Source organism: Sceloporus occidentalis, unplaced genomic scaffold (genome assembly GCF_023333645.1).
Source record: "Sceloporus occidentalis isolate IW3139 unplaced genomic scaffold, rSceOcc1.0.p SCAF_179, whole genome shotgun sequence".
NCBI lineage: Eukaryota > Metazoa > Chordata > Lepidosauria > Squamata > Phrynosomatidae > Sceloporus > Sceloporus occidentalis.
The window spans coordinates 336745-359549 of NW_028317159.1; the positions used below are offsets into that span (position 1 = coordinate 336745).

The following is a 22805-nucleotide window of genomic DNA, read 5'->3' on the forward strand; positions in this document are numbered from 1 at the left end:
ATAGACTTATTTTGGCACCATATGCTAAAATGCTGATCCTCTGAAACGGAGAGTTAATGAGTTTGGAGACTTTGCATATCAATGGACCATTAAGCAAACACTGAATTAGAAATAAATGGAAGATTAAACTCACATTTGGAGATAAAGACATAATCAAGACAGAATTTCTTAAATCTTTTACTGTTCCATTCCTTTATTTGTTCCCATTTTCATGCACAGGCCAGAGAGTGTGTGGGTGTGCATTATAAAACATTATTTTTTTTCTCCAATTTTGCTCTATTTAACCCTTATGTTAAACATTACATCTGCAGGGAAGGGGAACCTGTCAATTAGGTCCTATAATGTATCTAGATAATTACAAGCATTGCTTGACCCCTTAGATCCCTGAGTATATGGCAGGAACTTGATGTCAACTTGGATGCCCATAGTTCCTCAACAATATGGCTTAGCATAGTCTCTATTAAAAATGCCATTGGCTCAGCTATACTAGACACGTCTCATGCGACCTAGTAAAAATATCCCAGACATGATCTTCTAAAAGAGGCACCAGGTAACCAAACCTTCTGCTGTCTCCTTGTGTTTTGTAGATTTAGGCTCTCTGGGAAGGACATTTTTTTTTGTGCTGCCATTCAGGGAAGGTTTATCCACTAGAGGTGTTTGCAGTAGAGTTGCCACTTTAACTTACTGACTCCACAATGTATTATCAAGAGAAATTTGTCCTGCAAATGGACGAGTTGGCCCTGAATAAGGCATAGTACAATGAGATGACTTTCAAGAAATCTCATTGTGTCAGCTATACATTGTCCATGGCAAACCAAGCTCTTCTTGCATGGGAAGCTCATCAGGGAAATGTTCACCTCTTCTCCAAACTCCTGCTTTAGCGAGTAAACCCACTAATATCCTTCAGCTTGGGTTCCAATGCGGATACAAGCCCTCCATAGACACCCTTCCTAAAACCCTCACAAAGGTAAATTCATCTGGCATGGCTTGACTACATAAAGTGTCCTCTGAAGTTTGGCACGCGGGGGTTTGTGAAGTAATTTATGTCATACCTTTCCTATACTATGGAATAGCCCATATATTTATTTGCTCTTAAACATTTATGCTTGTTCCATGACATGATCTCTTATCACCTCTTCCCTCTCTGCCTTTCGGATCTCTGGACATGACCAGCCTTGTATTTTTAGCTCCTTGAGATATGAGATATGCTTCTACCACCTTCCTATAGCAAAGAACCTCCTACTAGTTTATCACCATAGGCCTAGTTTGCATATATGGCTTTGGAACACACTATGTAATGTCTTTCTCTCCTCCTCTCAATTTCAGTTCCTTTAAAATCACCTTTGCAGAGAAAAACATTTATTTTAACTTGAACCCTGATGTTACCTATACCTTGAAACTGCCCCTTTCTGAATGGACAGTCTGTCTTTGGGCAAAAAGTCCCTCTGTCTCTCTTTGGGCAAATGTTCCTCAGAATGTTTGCTGGGTATGAGGGTATCATAGTGTGCTACAGTCCTAAAACCCACAAGAATGAGTATGGAAAGAGCAGGGATTTGGTTTCCACAATTAATACCTCATTCTAGGACCAGAAAAAATCACTTCACACGTAGTACCTCTCTGACATTATTTCTGGCAAAGTTATTGCAATTCCAGTGAAAATCGCTATTTTAAATAAACGGACGTTTCAAATTAAACTGGAAAGAAACCACTATGATCTGAGAAATAACAAGGAACAGCTGGATGGGAGTGGGTGCAGAGGGTCAGGAGATAACAGGAAGAGAGGTTGAGCAAGAAGAGAAAAAATAAATTGGGGGGGAAAGAGGGAAGGAGATGAGGGACAGAAATTACTAACAGGAAGAACATAATGTACTTCATGTTTGTCTAATTAGAGGCCTACTTGCTGGATATGGCCCCCAAGTATTTTCTGTACAGACTTATTATTTACCCTACTTTGGGCCTCTCCTAGGCTGTCTGTAAAACAATACCATAGATTGACCACATTTGATATTTGGAATTCTGGAGCATGAAATCATGTCTGTGAAGTACACATTTGTGCACTAACTTTTCAATCTGCCTTTTCGCATACCCTAGAACTTTGCTTAGGGGCATTATACAAATACCTAGGAACTGTCCCAGGACTCCGTGGAGCTCTCCTGCTTCTTATAAAACACAGGAGGGGCCAAGATGAAGAGCCAAACCAATTTCATATAGGATAAAGAATGGGTGTGAAGTAGGCTAGGCCAAACACCACTCCCCACCCCGAGATTATACCCTTTGACCCCTGTAATCTGATTTCCAGAGGGTGATGCCCTTGGAGATTGGAGTATCCACATCTAAACCGCCCACTGCATCTAGTATCTCACACTTACACGCACACATATCTTCTTCACATATAAAAACACGCAAACACACGCTGTTCTACACACTGCAGGGGTATAGTCAGTGTTATGCTTTTTTCATTTCAGGACTATTTTCTGGTCCCAGGAGACTGCCGGGGTTGTGAGAGAGATCTTGAGATTCCTATTCTGTCTCAGACAATTTGAAAGTCTCCTCATCCTAGCTGTGTAGTAACTCTAACCTCAATGCTTGTGCATGATCCAAATCATTTTAGAATAGCCTATAAATTAAATTTTATTTATCATGTCTACCATTAATTTCATGTCCAGCCTAAAGTTCACCTTCATTGGGAAGTCTGACAATTCCACGGTACTCAGAATTCTAAAATGAATAGGGTAATTGGATTGTTAATGGGAAGAGTATTGAAAACAGGGATTACAGATTTGATATATGCAAGGCACTGTGATTATTAAAAAAATAAGGGATTATTATCAGGAAATGGGCCTTGGGTACAGAGACTACTTATAGAAAGGAGATATATATTAAGTTGTTTAGTAATTGGAGGTACCCTGAGTTCCAGGATCATGTAAAAGGAAGTGGATTGAGGTTTGGGGATCAGTAAAAAGAGTAATTTGAGTTTAAGGTGAAGATGTTTATTAAAAGTAGACTTGTGCATTCGTCTTCGGGCTAACATGAAAACGAACACGAAGAGTGCGTTTTTATGTTCGTCCCGAAGAAGCAAGATAGCGGCAGTAAAACGTACACGAAGACGAAGACACACAACACGAAGAATCTTCGTCTTCGTCTACTAATCTCCCTGGTCCCTTCCCCATCTAGCCTACCTTATCTCCTGAGCATCGCAGGGGTTGACGGAAGCGGAAATCCGTAGGTTCACAGTCAGTGGTTATGGGGCTTAACGAACGACTCTATTGGTTGCCTGCAGGGTCCTCCTCCAATTGGTTGATGCCAGCCAAACCCCAGCTGGCGACCAACAGGGTCGCTCGTACAGACTTTTAAAATCCTGGCCCAGCAACTTGGCAGACAAAGACCACTGGTCTCTCTGGTATAACAGTTAAAGGTCTGTACAAGCGACTTTATTGGTCGTTTGTACGGACTTTTAACTGTTGTTACCTGTATTTCATTGGTTGATGGCAGAGGAGCCCCCTGCTGGCGACCAATAGGGTCGCTCGTACGGACATTTAAACTCCTGGCGCCAAAGCTGCTGCGTAGTCGGTACCGCGTTAACCCCGTATTAACCCCTTCTAAAAAAAACCAGAAAAAAACAAAGACAAAAACGAACACGAAGAATGCACACGAATATTCGCCCGAACCGAAGACAGGAACAGACGAATATTCGCGGAATACGAAGATTTTTTTCCCCATGAAGACGGACATGAAGAGTTGGCTGGCGCCCAAGTCTAATTAAAAGGAACACATTATGAGTTGAAGGCAGGAACGGGATTGAAATAGAAAAAAGGAGATACAAAGGACAAGTACTAGCAATTAGCAATGGGAGATAGCAGATAGGGAGAGGTACACAGATATAGAGAGATGTAGAGATATATGAGACACCTCTGTAACATAGTATATTAAATTGGAAAGTAGACATTTAGCACTAAAAATATGTCCCATAACATACAGAGAAGTCAGGAATCTTCCAATAACACTAAGCTCCTGGTGCCAATGTAACTTACATCTAATACTGATGATAGCTCATCATTGCTTATGCTATACCTTATTACAAACAAGTTTACTCAATCCATTCCTATATTGTAGGTTCTTTTGATAATAAACTGAGCTTGAGAAAAAGCCAACGAACATGTTATGTAAAATTGTCAAAATGGAAAAAATACATGATCCTGTTGGAAAACATGTGTAGTTGAGAGGAAATGGGGGTACTGAATGGGGAGACCCTCTGACCTCTTAAGTGGGACAATGTCAGGCTAGAGGACTCCCTCATGTTGATCTTATGTCTCCAGATGTTTAATTTTCTTGGCTCATACCATTTGCTTTCTTGTTCTCAGAATTATGCAATGTTCTGCAAGGAATTTTTCTAGTGGCTGTGCATTCTGGTGGTTTTTCATTGCATGTTCTGCTCTGTGAATCATTATATCAAAAGCCTTTGGGGGAAATGCTGGAGCCACTATATTCATCCCTGTGCCAAATGTTCTATACACCAGCGCACATTGTGCTTTCCATGTGTAATAATCTGCAGCATCCCAGTATATCGCATTAAGTACTTCTCATAGAACCCTATGCAGGACCCTTTGCTGTAGGGCAAACTAACATGTGCATGCAGTGCTTTAGCTTCTATACGTTTACCTATATAAAGTTCTGTATGTGTGGTATAGTTCCCGTGTAGTGCTGTTTAAGTTGCTATATCATGCAAAGTGCTTACACGTCTTATGTTTCTCATCTGCACCGCTTTGGGGGCCTAATGAATCTGCTTTGGAAGTTCATGTCTGTCCATGGTTTATCATTCTATTAAAGATATCCTTCTATAATGCTGTATCAGTCTTGTGCTCAGGGCCGCCACCAGAGGAGTACAACCCCGGACTTCTCGATCTGTCGCAGTACCCCTCATCAGCACTTACAGACCTGGGGCTGTCCTGTCTGGACTCTTGCCGGCTTTTGGGCAAAGATGGCCCCATTTCTGGACTTTAGAGGAGCTGTGGGCTGTGGGAGTAAGGGTAGGGGAAACCTGAGTTTAGCTTTGTACTGCGCCCAGGCCCGGACTGGCCATCGGGCACACCGGGCCGGATTGACGTAGGGGCTGATGGAGCTGCAGTTCCAGGGCCCTACCTTTAAAATAGGCTCAGTCAGGACCGGACTGACTGGGCCTATGCGGCCGCATTAACGCAGGGCATAAGGGGCACCTTCCCCTTAAGCCCGCAGCAACTGCGACCGGGTCCGCCACTCTAGGGGGCCGGGCAGCCCCCACCAAGGCCGGCCTTAGGGGTGCGCGGCCGCACAGGGCTTAAATTAAAACATCGGGGGGGGGGGTTGTTTACTTTATTTAACATCCTTCATGTTAAAGTTTGTTTAACTTTATTTAACATGGAAGATGTTAAATAAAGTTTTAAAAAAACAACAAAAAACCCCCGATGTTTTAATTTAAGCCCTGTGCGGCCGCAGACCCCTAAGGTCGGCCCTGGTGGGGGCTGCCCGGCCCCCTAGAGTGGCGGACCTGGTCGCAGTTGCTGCTTACTCCGGCAGCAAGGTAAGTAGGGTAAGGGAGGGGGGTTAGATAGAAAGGGGTAGAGGGGGATAGATATTGAGTACATATTGAGAAATGGGGAAGGGGGTACATAGTGATAAGGGGCAGATAAGAAGGGGATGGGGAGAGGGGGTAGTGTGAATGCGTACAAGAATGAATGAAAAAATGTGTGGATGAATTGTGTGAATGCGTATGAGAATGAATGAATTCATGTGTGGATGAATTTCTTGAATGATTTGTGAGACTGCATTAATGAATGTGTGTTAATGATTTGTGTGAATGAGTGAGTAAGTGTTTGTGTCTATCATGAATGTTTAAGTGATTTGGGGAAAGGGAAAGATGGCACATGAAGGGTGGGCTTTAACAATAAATAAATAAAAATGGGCTGCTCAGTCTTAAATGCCCGGGCCTATTTTTTGTCCCAGTCCGGGCCTGACTGCGCCCCTAGATTTCTGATGGCTGGCTTGTTTTTGCCCATAGGCAACGTTTTACAGACGCTGTGTATCGGTGTGTACCCTCTAGTGAAGATCTGTGAAGTATAACGCACGTTACGTCTACTCCCCTGTTCGTTGGTAAACAGAGCCAGAATCTACCTGCAGTGATTTGCAGGATTCATATACTTTGATTTATATGATTTATAGGGTTCAGTAGATCATCTTCCAAAAACATGCACCCCATCGTATCTCCTGTTACATAAATCTGCAGAGGTTGGCCCAATGTATTCCCCACAAGGTGGTTCTGTATTTCAGTGCTCCTCTGAAACTGCATATTTTGCAGTTCAGTGCTCTGCAAATCATAGTAATTTTCCCATTTAACTCTCCGCATGGGATTTTTGTTGTACGGAGCCCTGCAGATCTTGTGTGTATTGCCGGCAAAAGCTTTTCAGGCTGTAAAGAACTGGTTCTGCAATGTTTCGCAGCTGGTTTTGGTGCAATTTAATGGTTTCCGCTGGCTTTAGTATATGTCTGTGCGGTGTTATATTGACTTTCTATTATAGGATTTACAGTGCTTTATGGATCTAATGTAATTGACGGAATAATGCTCTGCAATTTAAAAGGGGAATATTCTGCAGATCTCTCACGGTCCCATCCTTCCTCCCAGCTGTTCCCATAGCTGGTTCCCTGCTCTTCCATCCATGTGAAGGAGGAAGGGGGGGGGGGCGGGTGAGTCCTGTTTTGTGACCTCTTCTCTCTGGAACTGGGGATGTGACAGCTCACACAGATGCTCCTTGTCACCTATGGTTCTGCATGGTTCCACCAGCTGACACCCACGCATTCAGCACAGGATGTGAAGCTTTAACCCGTTGCCTGCCAGAAGACTCATCCAATAGCTCTAACGTGGGTACCTTTTATTTATTGCCAGTAAGAGTTGGAGGAAATAGGGATCGATACACAACAGCAGAACAAAAAATTTATAACAAGACCTTATGCTGGCATGGGTTAACTGCAACGTTCTAATCCTTAATCATGTATTTCCTAGTTCCAGCAACCCAAAAGGATCTTCAGTGGCCATCACAGAACAGCTGTCTGTCGGAATGTGATTGACGGTTTACTCGAACAGGCTTCAGGTAGAGACACTCCTGTCTGAGGCTGATATATGCGGTCAAAGCTGGTGTTAGATTAATTGAAATATAAGGACATCGATAATGCAAGCAGATAAGAACCGAGTTGGTTGTCTGGGCTCCCTGTCATAATAATATAAAACGTCTTAAAAAAGTGATTGTATCTTTCATCCATACAAACAGAATAGGTGTGAAGAGGTTGTCCATGATCATTTTTTCCAGGATAAGTAAAGAAAGCAGTGTTTGCTCCTCTAATTCCTTCATTCTTCTCGGCGTGCAGGATTCTGCTTTTCAGTTACATACCTACCAACATTTACATTTTTTAGGGGGTTAGGCCATGGTAGCATTGATCTTTCAATATTATTTTGCCTTTTGACCCGTGGAACATGTTGATATATTCATAACCACTGAGTGCTTTTAGCTTTTAGAAAATAGGGACATCAGGAGAGGAGTAAAGGGCAGATGTTTCTGGTCCCAAAAAAGGGATTGTCCCTTCAAAGGGACTTAGTACGCAGTTGCTTTCCTGTCAGGTAGCACCATTTTTTGTGCTCACATGTTCTCCTGAAGATGTTTTTAGAAGTGTCCACAACAGCGACCCGTCCATGCCATTGGCACACTCCATTGCCAGACAGACTAGCATGCCAGAACATGCCTCACAAGGTTTCTCCTGAGCTACTTTTAAGCCTAAAGGTACATTGTATTTCAAAAGTAACTAGGTCTACCATAATTAACATCATGATAACAGTTCTCTCCAGACAACTTATTTTATAAATCACACTTTAAAAATGCATCAATAATACAGAAACTAGTGTCAACTGTTCTAATTATGTCAAAGTTCTAATAAACCTTTAAGATATTGTTGGGTTCTTTTGTAGACATTATTGTAGCATTCTGTTAGATGTTACAAACTTATTTCAGAAGGCAACAGTCACAGATTCATAAGTAGATCCCATCTACTGAGTTTGTGTAATAATGTGTAATAACATGGCAAACATGTATTTTTGACAGTTTCCTTTAATCAGCAGAGTTGAAGAATAAAAAAGACTAAATGACTGAGGATGAAATTAGATTGTAAATTCAACTGAGCAGGGCCCTCATCACCTGTAATGTAATTACTACTTGTAATGTCTACCCATTGTACAATGCTACATATTATTATTATTATTGAGCTACATAAAACAATAAATAATAAAAAATAAAACTTCTGTGTGACTAGGAGAGACATTCGAAATATTAACAGCCATCATTACTTGGGGGGCCGCTGCTCTGGAATATTTATTTGTTCTTCAACATAACCTTATGTACATTCTTGACATTTTAAAATTCTCAACTATTTCCTATTCAAAAGAGCTTTTGGAAATTAGCCAAATGTGTCACGTCTCCTTATTCTGGTACTCCTTTTATAAATATAAAAATAAAAAAACTGTTTCTTTGTTGACATTAAATAAATTCTCTAATTTATTTACGTAGTCTTATTTCTGCCCTATATTGGGTACAGTAATATTAAAATCCCAACTTCAGCATAACATGGCACATGGTTCTGAGTAAGGTTAATCCCATACTCCCGTACGGCTATATCATATACTTGATTAGGTTATATTTGTGTATTTTAATCCTACTATTTCTATCTACTCTTTTATAACCTTGGGCACCCAGACACAAATAAACCGCGACAGCTCCAATAGTATTCCTTTATTTATAGATCACAGTAAAACAGAACATTATAAGGACAGACAGAATTATGACACAACATCTCACAGCCCAGGGGTGTATACAGCTGGGTCTATTCCAAAATCCTCTCGCCCACCCGCAACTTAATTCCATTCCTACCACCCACGATATGTAAATGTGCCAATCTTATACTCTTAATGAGCCCTTCATCCAGTATTGTTGCTTCATATTCGTCATTTTATTGCAAGAGGGCAAAGATTTGTTTTTAGCATATATTCCAGCTAACAGATATGACATTAATTTGACACAGAAAACTTATGTCCAACCCTCTCTTGTAATAAATCACTTTTCTCCTCTCTCCCTTATAAGTGCCTGTGACGGAAGCCTCCATCACTGGGGCCACTGGAGAAGCCTGACTGCCAGCCTCCTCCCTATTGACTATGGGCCCTGGGTTTGTAGAGACTTCTGTGGCTACCCCCAGCAGTATCATCTCATCACTGGCTGAGGGGATTATCTCCGGCAGACAGCCAGGATCTGCCACCAGGGAGTGACCACCATTCTTTGATGTTTAATGTTGTATAAATCAGTCTCCCCCCTATTGTATTGTTAATCCCGTTACTGCCCCTGTTGTCTCTGAGAGGCAGATTAAGGGGGAGGTTTGTGTCCCAATATCTTGTTTTATGTTAATGTGTGTTTTGCTGGATATATCCAGCTCTGTGTGTCTAAAATAAATCAGTCTTCGTTTGGTTTTACCCTACACTGAGTCTCGGCTAGTGACTGGGGAACCGGGGAAAGTGTGGTGTCCCAGGCTAAGGGAGCACAAGACAGCGGAGGTAGTCGGTCGGACTAGCCAGCTCCGTGACATTGGTGGCAAGCGGTGGGATTTCTTCTTAGTCTGAGGGACACTTACTTTCTACCGGGATTGACCGACAGGACGGCAGACTTCGGTCGCCTTGACAAGGACATGGATGTGGTATCCAAATTCCAGGGACTGCTGCGGGTCATCCTCTCCTGCTACACCACTGCTTTGCCTACAGAACAATACCAGAACCTGAGGCAAGTGGTTCGACGGTCAGTATGGCAGAGGGCTGTTATACGCCGGGGTCGGTGTCTTCCAAGCTCCGAACAAAAGATTAGAGACCAGCGGGAACTACGGATGTCTTTCCTGGGACAGCAACCCCAGGAGCAATGGGTATCCGAATTGGACAAGCTGGTCCAACAGGAGGTAGAGCTGGAAGATCACTATAGGGCTCTGCAGTGGTATACAGAGCAAGCATATTGGGGAACTGCGAAAGATTGTTCTCCAGAGGGCTATGACTTTGGTGGCCCTGGATTATTATGGGATAGTCTTCAGGAGGATCCGGACTTCGGCAGTACAGCGGAGTGGCGGATTGAGGACATCCGGGATTTCAGGGAGTGGGACCTCCCAGATGCACTAGGACTTAAAAGTGATTTAGACTTTTTAATTACGCAGGAGTGGGAACTGGAGAAGGCGTATAAAAAACTGTTTGACCGCGTTCAACAGAATGCCCCAGTGTCCAGGGATTGTATGGATTTTGTGGATGTGATTGAGTGGTCAGCTGAGGGTGTTGACCCAGGCGGGGTGGATGGGACTGCGGTCTCCACCCCTGAGTCAGAGGGATACTGGGCAGCTAATCCAGATCCGATACTGGAGCTGTGCGACTGTGCTCCACAACCAGATCCAGAGATTGTGGATCTAACTGATTTTACATCTGATGATGTTAACCCAAGAGGGGTGGATAACACTGCAGTCTCCACACCGGGGGCCTCAGAATGCTGGGCAGTCTGCCCAGATCTCTTAGTCCCATCTGAAGAGCTGGCAACAGGGCAGAGCGCTGCTGGCTTCTGCCCCACATCTGCAATGACTACAGGGATCCAGGGAGATGTGGCAGCCAGCCCTTCTCCCCAGCGGCAGCTCACATGTCCGGGAGCGGAGGAACTTGTTTTTCCTCCCCAGCGGCAGTGGGAGGAACCGAGAGATGTGACAGCAGGTCCATCTTCCCAGCGGCAGCTCACATGTCCGGGAGCAGAGGAACCGGCCCTCCCTCCCCAGCGGCAGGCCGACCCACAAGATTCCCTAACCCCAGCTGAAGTGCTGGCAACCAGGCAGAGCATCGCTGGCCTCTGCCCAGCACCTACCAAAGCTGCAGGAGTTCAGGGAGATACAGCGGCCGACCCGCCCCCCCAGCAGCAGAACCTAATTCCAGGACCGGATCAACCGGAACTCTCTCCTCAACGGCAACAGGAGCACCAGGGAGGGGATGCAGGCGGCATCACTCCCCAGCGGTACCCGGGAGATGGCGCAGCCGGCCCATCTCCCCAGCAGCAGCAGGAGCACCAATTTTGGGAGGGAATTAATGGGCCAAATAAACTGACTGACTACGGATTCAACCCGTTTGGGGTCTCATCCTATGTCAGTCCAATTCGAAGGGGGGAGAATTGTGACGGAAGCCTCCATCACTGGGGCCACTGGAGAAGCCTGACTGCCAGCCTCCTCCCTATTGACTATGGGCCCTGGGTTTGTAGAGACTTCTGTGGCTACCCCCAGCAGTATCATCTCATCACTGGTTGAGGGGATTATCTCCGGCAGACAGCCAGGATCTGCCACCAGGGAGTGACCACCATTCTTTGATGTTTAATGTTGTATAAATCAGTCTCCCCCCTATTGTATTGTTAATCCCGTTACTGCCCCTGTTGTCTCTGAGAGGCAGATTAAGGGGGAGGTTTGTGTCCCAATATCTTGTTTTATGTTAATGTGTGTTTTGCTGGATATATCCAGCTCTGTGTGTCTAAAATAAATCAGTCTTTGTTTGGTTTTACCCTACACTGAGTCTCGGCTAGTGACTGGGGAACCGGGGAAAGTGTGGTGTCCCAGGCTAAGGGAGCACAAGACAGCGGAGGTAGTCGGTCGGACTAGCCAGCTCCGTGACAGTGCCTTTCTTGTTTGATAGCCTCTAAATTTGGTCCCGCTAAAATCCCCTACTGGCATGGGACGAAACAAGATGGCAGAACAGTGTGAATAAAACCTTTTCTATACCAGTATGACAATTGCTTTCCTTTATTGAGGTGTTGCCAGACAAGTCATGAGCTAGCTTGACTGGGATATGACCTCCATGTTTTCCTGCATGCCAAGTACAAGAGTGTGGGATTGTTGGGTGGGATTGTGTCCATATTGGAATGATTATTAAGTTCTTAATTTTTAAGGGCTAGGATTTGGATTCTGTAAAGTATCATGTTTTTCTCGTGCTTGAAAATGTGGGACAGAAAAGAGCTTGGCAGGATCAGTTTGAAAAGTACTTGCCTTAACATGATAGATATTTCCTCCCTATATAAATGTTCTAAAATCAGTACATGGCTGAGGTTGCAAAATGTTTTGGCATCACAGCCTCTGTCTTCAATCCTTTACATCCCACCCACAGTCTCCATTCCATTGTGTTTTGGCTAAGTATTTGTTCGGCTATGCCAAATCCACCATGCTTATCTACCATTTTGAAAAGACCCACCCAGCACTGGTTTTAGCAACAATTCCACACCAAACCCCTATGCTGCCCCAATGTGCTACAGTCCAGTCATGCAGCAAAGGGGTTAAATGCCCTCCCACCCATTGCCCACCCACCCCTTCCCACCTGTGTACCCCAACTGCCCCAGGTCTGGGTGATCTGAGACAGTCAGGGTGTGAAGTCCTTGGCTGGGGCATCTCTGGGGGATTAGTGTGCTCACACAGAGTTAGTAGGATATTGTGTCCAGCCCACCTCCTTGTATGTTGCCTGTATCTGAGTGTATAAGTTGTTCCGTAGTTTGTTCCAAGCTAGCTGTACCTCTGGGGTGAATTCTTTGGCATACTCTTCTGCAATGACCTCCAGTATCACCCCAGTCAGGATCTAATGGGAAGAAAAGACAGAAGAATTTTGTATTAGCATTAATAATTAATGTTGTGTATAGGACTGTACCTGTGTTACTATTTTACGATTATTATTATTTATTTTCACTTCACAAGATCGGTAGTATATATCCAACAATACATAATGTCATTTTGATATCTCCTAAGCTGACATGTATGCGGTTGTTTATAAAGTCCTATCCATTAATGGAATGACCTCCCAACGTAGCTGCTAGAGACTGATACAAGAAGTTGAAAGTCAAGAACAAAGAAGTGAATCATCAAAGAGAGGGTCAAGAATATAAAGAAAAAAATGTCTCAACGGATAAAAAAAAATTGTTTCCATACCTTGAAATACACAGGATCCACATTGTGTTTCAGCGCATGGCTTTTCCCCACAATTGATATGACCGTAGTCACTTTGTCTGGATCACCAATGTTCTCCACAATGCTGTTGACTGCCCCCATCACGCGCCGGCCATGCTTGCGTAATTGCACACTGCCCTCCATCTCCAGGGGGTCTTCCATATGCTTGAATTGGCTGAAATGCTGCTTGGCAGAGGGGAAGTTGACGAAGAACCTTTTGTTTGGAATGGTAGAGGAGAGGAGGTGTCCAGGTTAGAAATAATTGGAGAAGAAGTGGGTTAGAGGGAGATAATACATCACAGACTGAACAATGAGATCCACATTTGGCACAGAATCAAGTATGCCCAGGTCCAAAGCTGTTCACAGAACAGGAGGTGGGCATTTTTACTGTGTAATGACCACCCACATGTATGTTTTTACCCCATAGATGTTTTACATTAGCCAAGTAGGGACCAACAACATACACTTCTTCAATTATTGCCACAAGCTGCAATATTCTCTACATAAATCTATATAGAAATTAGGAGCCAGGCAGGAACTTTACTAGCCACCTTTAGCCAAAGTTAGGAACCAGCAAAACAAGATCCATGACTATTGTGACTTTGCCCTCAAAAGTCCAGTGGTTGACTGACTGAGGTGTATGGGATTTATGGCCAAACAATATCTGTGGCCTGAGTTTTCTATAACTGTGTTAACTGGTGTTTAGGAGAATGCAATCAAACCATCGTCCTTCTGTAAGGTCCTGTCAATGCTATGCAAGGCTTTGGATTGTTACTATGGTATAGGGTAATATCTATGAACTGTTTCTTCATTATATAGAAGTATTACTGTGTTATAAGTACTATAAACTGTGTTTGCATATCAGTATACACGTTTGTTATCTGCTCTTAAATGCATATCTTATAAATGCAAATACTTATATGTAAAATCGTATCTGAATTAAAAGAAGAACTGGGGTCTCATTCAGTGACTTGTCCAAAATCTCGACTTCTCCTGAAAATAAAGACTGAACGCTTAAATCATTCGCACAAGTAAGTATAAGAAGCTATCACTATAGAATAACTGAGAATTGGGTATGGAAATAAAAAAAGGCGTATAGCCTCTAATTCTTCTCATATAATTTGGATTATGGATCAGTCCAAGTGTGGACATTAAAAGGGGTTAAATTGTCACTGGTAAAGCACGTTAAATTGTAAAAAGTTTTTTAATGGTCTGTAATGTAAGAAAATGTATGGATTTTATGCGAATTTATTTTTTATTATTGTCACGGAGCTGGCTAGTCCGACCGACTACCTCCGCTGTCTTGTGCTCCCTTAGCCTGGGACAACACACTTTCCCCGGTTCCCCAGTCACTAGCCGAGACTCAGTGTAGGGTAAAACCAAACAAAGACTGATTTATTTTAGACACACAGAGCTGGATATATCCAGCAAAACACACATTAACATAAAACAAGATATTGGGACACAAACCGCCCCTTAATCTGCCTCTCAGAGACAACAGGGGCAGTAACGGGATTAACAATACAATAGGGGGGGAGACTGATTTGTACAACATTAAACATCAAAGAATGGTGCTCACTCCCTGGTGGCAGATCCTGGCTGTCTGCTGGAGATAATCCCCTCAGCCAGTGATGAGATGATACTGCTGGGGGTAGCCACAGAAGCCTTTACAAACCCAGGGCCCATAGTCAATAGGGAGGAGGCTGGCAGTCAGGCTTCTCCAGTGGCCCCAGTGATGGAGGCTTCCGTCACAATTATGTTTCCCGATGTCGTGATGGAGTTCTGCACATCTGGAACCCCCATGCAAACCACGCATTTTACAACCGCTGCTGACAGTAATTAAAGTTTACACGTGTCATTGCGAAATGCATTTTGGGATTTTTCATCGTCCTGGAGTTAGCGTAATCATCCCTTTTCTTGTCTCCTATTCAAGATATTCAAAAAATATATATTTTGTTCACTGACCCCCCTGCTGATAAGTAATCCCCTGTTTCAGGGGACATTATGGTTTGTTTATTTTAGGTCTTTAAATCATATATTTCTTATTCTGGACACTTAAACAATATTTTTTTCTTATAATAATAATATTATTATTATTATTATGCGCTGTGCATTTTCAATGGGACAGTTAACACACATAACAAATATACATTAATACACAACAGGACTTGAGAACCCTGGCCGTGAGTTTGCCATATATCAGATTTTTTAAAGGATTATCAAATAAAAGTTTTGCTTGAATTTATTAGTAAGATATTTAGTTAATATATTTATAAATATTGGATTCATTTCCTTGGGACCCCGCACAGTCCGTGTCTGTCTTTAGGACAGTATCAGATTTAAAGCAAGTTTGAAAAAATTATTGTGCCTTTTTTCATTTTTTTTTTAAAACAGTTCTAGTTTTTCCATAATAAAAGGTTTTCCAGCTGCTCCTTATTAGCCTTTGTATGCGTCAAGCTCTGTTATTTTAGCCTAGTCTACTAGACAAACATCCTGACTCCTTATCATAATGCTTTGCAGTGAACAATAGAATGTCTTGGTCTTAATTACCTAGCTGGACATCTGTGTGGTCCATGAGCAGGGAAAGTCACTCAAAATATCATGACCAACAACAATGGCAGCCTCCATGGAGTTTATTAGAACAAAATGAGATAAAACTAAGTTTTTGTCAATGCTGACCTACGGTATTGTATACTGCAATGGATTTCTTCTCTCAAGGGGGGGGGAGTCAGCTACTCTTCTCCTTTAAGTACTGACCATTTTTGTATCTGATACTGGCATGGATAGCAGGTCGCTTACAAGAATTACCAAAACCTTGCCTATTATAACGAGTCATCAAGGTAATTTAGGTGAAGCTGGATGATGACCATCTCATTGCAAACCATAGACAAAAAAAAACAACTATGGTTACCTATCTATTCAAACATAATCATGGAGGCTTCTGTTCTTTCAACCCTTCGGATAGAATCCGCCGTTGCATTTAGTGAATACAGACTGATATTATCCACCTCCCTTTGCAGAAAACACACAATGTTATCACAACAGGGTATTGACTTTTCATTTTAACTTTTATCTTTGCGTGTCTGGACTTAGTGACGTGGAAAGATTGGTCATACTCTTCTGGATTTATTACTAACGTGGCCATATCTCTATGTCGTCTCGTCAGTAGGCTTTAGGGGCTGTTCCTGTTAGCTTGGCCCTTTACTTAAGGTAGAAATATAAAAAGCCTGGTGTGGAAAAGGGAATCAACATTATAAAGGATAGATGTATAAAGGTAGATGCTTATAGAGTGAAGGAGTTTTAGCAAGCATGGGATAGACATAAGGCTATCCTAGATATATGAGAAGATCAGGGACTAAGGAAAGTATTCAGAAATTGGGCAGACCAGGTTGGCCCAATGGTTTTTATCTCACAACACATTCTATGTTTCTATGAATTGGCATTTCATGTAAATCGGGCTGTTTCTAATTATTTCCCAACATATTGAAGGAGTTACCTCATCAAAGGCATACTTAGAAGAAAATGGCTTCCTTCTTTCTTGTGATTTTGTGATGATTGCCTCTGTGCACAGAATGTCAGTGAACGCTAATAGTTATTTTTTTTTAACAATGTTACAATAATTCAAAAGCACAGAAACTTAAATAATTTCACGTCTAGATCTATGTTTGTTAATATTTTTCTGAATGTTTTTGTACATTTGAGTTTAGGTCGGTGCATGAATTGCCCTATGAGTAAATCTTCATTTTCTGGCAATAAGACAATTCAAGAATGGGGGTAATTGTTACTTAGAGCTGGGCAGGTTAAAAGACAGCGAAAGGTTTTGCATGAATACCCACAAGTATATATGTTATATAAACACATTATATATTAATATGCACACACAGTGCCCGGGCCTGTCCCCTCACAGCCGGCATGTAATTCCAATTTAATGAGCAGACGCTAATTAACTATGTAATTATAACAGCCGCCCTCGGCTAATTCACAAATGGTCCAGGAGATGCCAGGGAAGCAGCAGGAGGCAGCTAGAGAAGAGGAGGAGGAAGATAGAGAGAGAGAGCAAGAGATAGAAGGATAGAGAGGGAAGAATGCGTGGGAGGAGGGAACAGGTATACTTGGAAGGAGAGGGGTAGTGAAAGTGGGACAACAGGTGACAACAGCCAACCCAGGAGACCACTGTGTCCTGAGCATGCCATCCTCGCTGTGGAACAAATATGTGGCTATTTAAAACCAGTGCTGTCATTGTTCTATACTGGTCCTCAACCTCCCCGCACAACCTCAACCTCTTCTCAAACAAATACGGGGAACATGACACCAAGAGACCAAAGGAACTTATGTGCGTGTCGCAGCGGGAGAAAGTTCCTTTTACGTATGGCAGAATTCTGAGAACCTACTTTTTGTGGTTGTTAAACAAAGAGAATTCTGCGAACTGAAATGTTATGACATCATAACATTGTAGAGAAGGCCTTGTCAGTGTCACATATACCACCCCTGCTGTAATAAGTCCCGTCGCCTATGATACTTTCTGTTAGTGCCGCTGTCACTGAGATATAATGCTGTGCCCATTTTTTTTAGATTATTGTTATCTTTATCAGTTTAGCAAGTGCCAACACATAATACTGTACAATGTTCTACAAGGAAGCACCAACGCCTCTGTATGTACGTCTGGTAGTGTTTTTGTGTGTGACATTGACTTGGTATGACCCAAATGAGGTTCCCTCTTTTTCTGTTTGATAGCATGGGAACCTTAATGTGAGCAGATCCCAATCATTCTGCACTTGTATGTGATTGACCCTTTAAGGCCTGATATATGATATTTTGTGGGACCTCAATGTCACCTAGTGATAGAGAAACCAGGTTAACCTTTCAATCTATGGGACTTTGTGAATGTTTGTGTGGCATACAATGACAGGGCACAGAGATTCCATAAGACAATGGTGTCCATATACCATGAGATGGGCATCATAGTAATCGCAAACCTCTGTGAATTAATGTAGCAAAATCTACTATTATGATTCTGTGAGTTGACACGGGTTGTTTCCTGCTTCTATGTGAAATACGTGTTAAATACTCTCTTGGGACACGCACAAAACAAAGTAGCGCGAATAGACCTCTGTACTAAAAACTCTGGCTTGCCCGGCAATGTGTGATACCGTCACATACAGATAGAAGCTCTCTCATTATGTCAGTCAAGCTAGGTTTCCCATAATGCAACTGGCCTGCGCACCAATGGGTGTTTAGCAGGCAGTTAAGGTTTTAAGACTTTATGGCTCAATTATTTAACACTGAAAATGTGTACGTTTCTATGGAACAACAAAAATATTGCCATTCATTTTTTCAAGATCAATCAATACAGAATTTCACGAACCGTTCGGCCCATCGAGTCTGCCTGTTTTTCCTGCTTTAAAGACTTAAACCTTAATTGGTTGTTGGCCTTGTGTTATATTCAGGAGCCATATCCCTATCCCGTGCATGTTAACCACTTCTGCTGGGAGGCTGTTCCACTGATCTACCAGCCTCTCAGTAAAGTAAAAAAAAAAACATTGACTGCGATATTTAGTATTCGGTTCATCTGCGATAAGCTAAAAGTGTATGTCCAAGTTCAGAGCAGAAAGGGCTTTGTCCTCAAAGTTCCTAGACCTTTGTACATTGACTGAGTGGCACGGGTGATTCGCAGAAGCCTCCACCCCTGGTTTGTATTATGCCAACTTTTACACAAGAGAAGGAAAGAAACCATATTTAACATAAACAATCTACTTTTCAAATACCCCAATTTAACTCTAATTCATCGTTCTGCGAACTTTCGTATATTAAAAGTATTTGCCCAAAGGTTTAAATCTCAATGTGTGCCACCGAGACTCTAAAGCAATCCTTCTTTCTGTGAAACAGTGAAACCTTAAGAAAGTGATCTTATAGGCAATCTTGTTATAGGGATAAATGCCGAAAAGGGCACTACCGTTAAATGGGTGCAATTACATAGTTGGGAAACCCAGTGTTATGTGTGACACCAGCAGACTAAAAAGAGAAACCATGCTCTTGTAGACGGAAATAGTCCATCATGTGTGATAGACTGGTGAGCACTTTGTACCTGAGATCGTTACACTTTCAGGCTACAGTATTCCCTAGCGCCTGTGTGTACCTGGCAGGCGGAGGGAGCCTCTCTCTCTCTCTCTGAGTCTCTCATATAATGACAGATTGAGGCTGTTTCTCTTGTATGTGTGTAACAGATTGAGAGAGACCTTCTGCATGTGTGTGCGTATGTGTGCTAGAGACAGACTGTGGAGAGCCTGATGCTCCATTTGCTTGCTTAGACGTTACCTGATCAGTATAGAGACACCAACGTCTTCACAGTTGGCATACACGCGTGCCCAGGTCTCCTTGATTATATCTCTTTCGCTCTCCGTAATCTCCTCCAGCCTATCCCACCTCTCCATGTTGTTCTCTTCTTGGACTTTCTCCATTGACCCGTCACGATGAAATGACCACAGTCCCCAAACCAGGAATGAGAGCCCCCTGAGCTCACGAAGATGGGGGTGTAGTGAGGATATCTGGGCAGGTTGCTGTCTAATTGTCAGACCTCCCAGCTATGTCCATAGCTCCTGTGTGTGCCTGTGTGTGTTTCTCAGCCCTGAAATAAACTGATCAAAAGTAAGATATTTGAAGGCATTGTCAGAATGCTGAGGCAGGGAGCAAACATCTCATCTCCCCGTCCCTCCTCCTCCCCCTCCTCTTCTCTCCTTCTCTCTCTTTCAGTCCCTGCCTTCTTCCCTCCCCTTTTCACCTTCTTCTCTTTCTTAACTCTTTCTTTCTGTCCATTCTTTGACTCCTGGGTTCCTCTAGACCCTACCCCCTTACATTCCCTGTTGTATATCACACTTGTTTATCTCTTTTATTTCTCCCTTGTATCACTATCACTCTTTCTGTGCTGAATTTCTCCCAATCTCCCATCTGTTCTCCTCACTCTTCTGTCCAGCCTTTCTTTCTCCCACCCCTTCCCCAGGGTTCTATATAATGTATCTCTTTTATATCCTTAGACTATTATATACTGAGATCTTTTTTGTTCAGCCCTTCATTCATTTTCTTTCTGTGATTGTTCATTCTGTCCCACTCTTGTAATTCCATCACTGGTCTTAGACTCAATTCTCCTTTTGCTTTCCCTGGCCTCTCTGTCCTTCTGTCTTCTGCTGTCATTTGGGGGGATGCATTAATTTCCTGCTTTTCTCCCACAACCTTTTCTCTTTTTTTCTATGCACTCTCCCTTTTTAATCCCTTCCCCCATTGGCTTGTCGCTCATTCTCCTTCAGCCATGACCTTGCTCTCTGTTGCCTGCTCATAAAGTGTCCTCTTTCTTCAGATCTATTCCTCTCTCTTCCTATCGTGTTGATATCTCTGTAGTCTGGAGGCTGCTGTCCCAGAATACCTTGCCAATCCAGTGACTGGCAGCACAAGACATAAAGTAACTTCATTGGCCCTAGGATCAATATGGCTACACATCATTTAAAGATCCTACAAGGACTAACTCTGTATTAATTCACAATTAGTGCACTATCTTTTTCTTCTATCCGGTTTTTATAGATGCCTTTTTTGTATGCTTGCTTAGATGTTTCTCTTTTAATTTGTGTTTTTATCTTGTTCCACCTTTTAGTAGCCTTTTACTTTGTTTTACACCTTTATGGGACAACCTATTCTCCCCACAGTAACAGATTTATACAATTTGTTTGCATATCTCCTCGTGCAAGTGACAGCATTAGAAAGGTCACAAGTGTTGTGAACGCTTTACTCATACCCTTCCCTCTCTATTTAGAATTAATAGGCACCTGTCTTTTCCACAAAACTTTAGTGATCTATTTCTTTCCCTCTAGCTCTATTTGTCTTCCCTTTTATCAGTCTCACTCCCTTATTAATAATATTTACTTGTGCACCTAGCCCTGTCTGTCTCTGTATACTCTCTCCCACACTACCTCACCCACTTTCCTCCGTAGCTCCCTCTCACTAGATCCAGATCTGTAAATATGTAATGAAAACCCTACTCATGTTTATACTATGTGGAACGGTTGCTTTCTACTGCCCCAAACAACCTTATCACTGATGAATGCGTATTAAAGTACACTGGGGTCTTTTTATATCCTCTGGAGGTCTCATATAAGCAGGTGCTGGAGCTGGCTGGACATGGTTTTCCTCATTTGTGCATTGCTGAGCAGGGATCTAGTGTACAGCCCAGGGGTGAGCCTAGGGTTACTTAGTACAGGATTTCTTTGGTGCCCCCCGTCAAGTGCACAACATACACCTACACACAGACTAACACATACTAAAATGCAAACTCACACTAACACTATACATTAACACACAGACTTACTTTAACTTCATATACTTAGACCAAACAGTAACACACTCTCCCACACTAACACCTTATTTTACCAATCTCTAACACCATACTCTAACATGCACAGTCTCACTCTGATAACATATGCTAACTCACCCCTACACACTCCTAACACCACACACTTGCTCACACTCTCACCTTGCACACAGTCTATCACTCTCTGGGCAAGCTGCCGCGCTACTAAAACAGGGTCACACACCGTTGTGTTACATGACTCAGGTGAGCATCTCCGTTATAGTAGTGCCGGTGTGGGGTGCGTCTGATCTTGTAGGACCTAAACAGAAGAATTTACACATTAGTACCACTGTCTTAAAAAAAACAGACTGATAAGGTACAATTTATTGTAATCTAAAGTGGTGATACATTCAAATTAGGTCTATATGAGAAGAATGTGTTGGGGAAGGAAGGGATGGTGAGAGTGCTACATAAACGGCTTAATCGAGAAAGAACCCACACAAGCATTCAAAAAGAAAACATGTAATACTAGACAAATAGAAGAAGAAAAAAATATCCCCTGTTATTGAGTTATTGGTAATTGTAGAAAATATTACGTAAACTTGTAGCCAGGAATCCTAAATCAATATCTAATCTAGATAAAATGCCACTGAATTGACATGGCTATCCTCAACAACAAAATAATAATTCTATGTACTAAACATATGGCCCATGCAATACTGTTAACAGGCAAGTAAATTAATGACCAACATTTTATTTAAAAAGTTAATACTTTAAGATATGCTGGAAAAGCTCTATCTATCTCTCTGTATACACACATACACAGTCTTTATGTTATATATTTGTCATACCTTTGAATGTATATTGTAAGAAAGGGTGTGTGCATTGTTGGCGCTATGTAAATAGAAGATAACAATTATAATATTAATATATAATAATTTATCACCATACCAGCGTTTGGTTTGAACCTTCACTTTTGTATTACTATTAGAATGATTCAGTCACCATACTGATGAAGCCATTATACGAGTAATAAGTATTTCCAAAATATTTTAAGACAGATCAAACTTTCGACTTGTGTTGTCTAGCCTAGACGCTAAGGGACCCTTCTTTTAAGTATCTCCATACTACATGAATATGACAGAATGATAGAGGGTGTCTTCTTAATATGTGATAAAGACAGGGATAGGCATCAACATTGCTCATGGTGGGCATTTACTGGGGTCTGTGGTGGACAAATTCATGATGTTCTATGGACCTTCACAAACTATGCCAAGCACTCTAGTGTCCTTTAACGGACACTTGGCCTATCCCTCGATATAGACAGGGTAAGAACTCCCTGTCAGACTCAGGGCTTGTTCTGAGTGTATGACATGCAATGATAGACTCTCTTGGTTGTATGACACATACAGAGTGA

At 42.4% G+C, this 22805-nt stretch overlaps 1 protein-coding gene across 1 annotated transcript; it reads right to left on the bottom strand.

The window, feature by feature from the left end:
- Window positions 1-12523: 12523 nt before the first annotated feature.
- LOC149278819 (cytoglobin-like) lies at window positions 12524-19511 on the bottom strand. Its single transcript, XM_089501699.1, has 3 exons — window positions 19369-19511; window positions 13036-13267; window positions 12524-12688 (listed from the first exon to the last, which is right to left on the bottom strand). Exons 1-3 carry the CDS (start codon window positions 19509-19511, stop codon window positions 12524-12526), a joined length of 540 nt encoding a protein of 179 aa, XP_089357825.1.
- Window positions 19512-22805: the final 3294 nt, after the last annotated feature.

Coding starts and splice junctions, on each gene's coding strand:
- LOC149278819 (XM_089501699.1), bottom strand. CDS start 19,511: ATGGAGAAAGTCCAAGAAGAGAACAACATGGAGAGGTGGGATAGGCTG. Junction 13,268..19,368: donor GGTGTCTCTATACTGATCAG/GTAACGTCTAAG, acceptor TCCAAACAAAAG/GTTCTTCGTCAACTTCCCCT. Junction 12,689..13,035: donor TGGATCCTGTGTATTTCAAG/GTATGGAAACAA, acceptor TCTTCCCATTAG/ATCCTGACTGGGGTGATACT.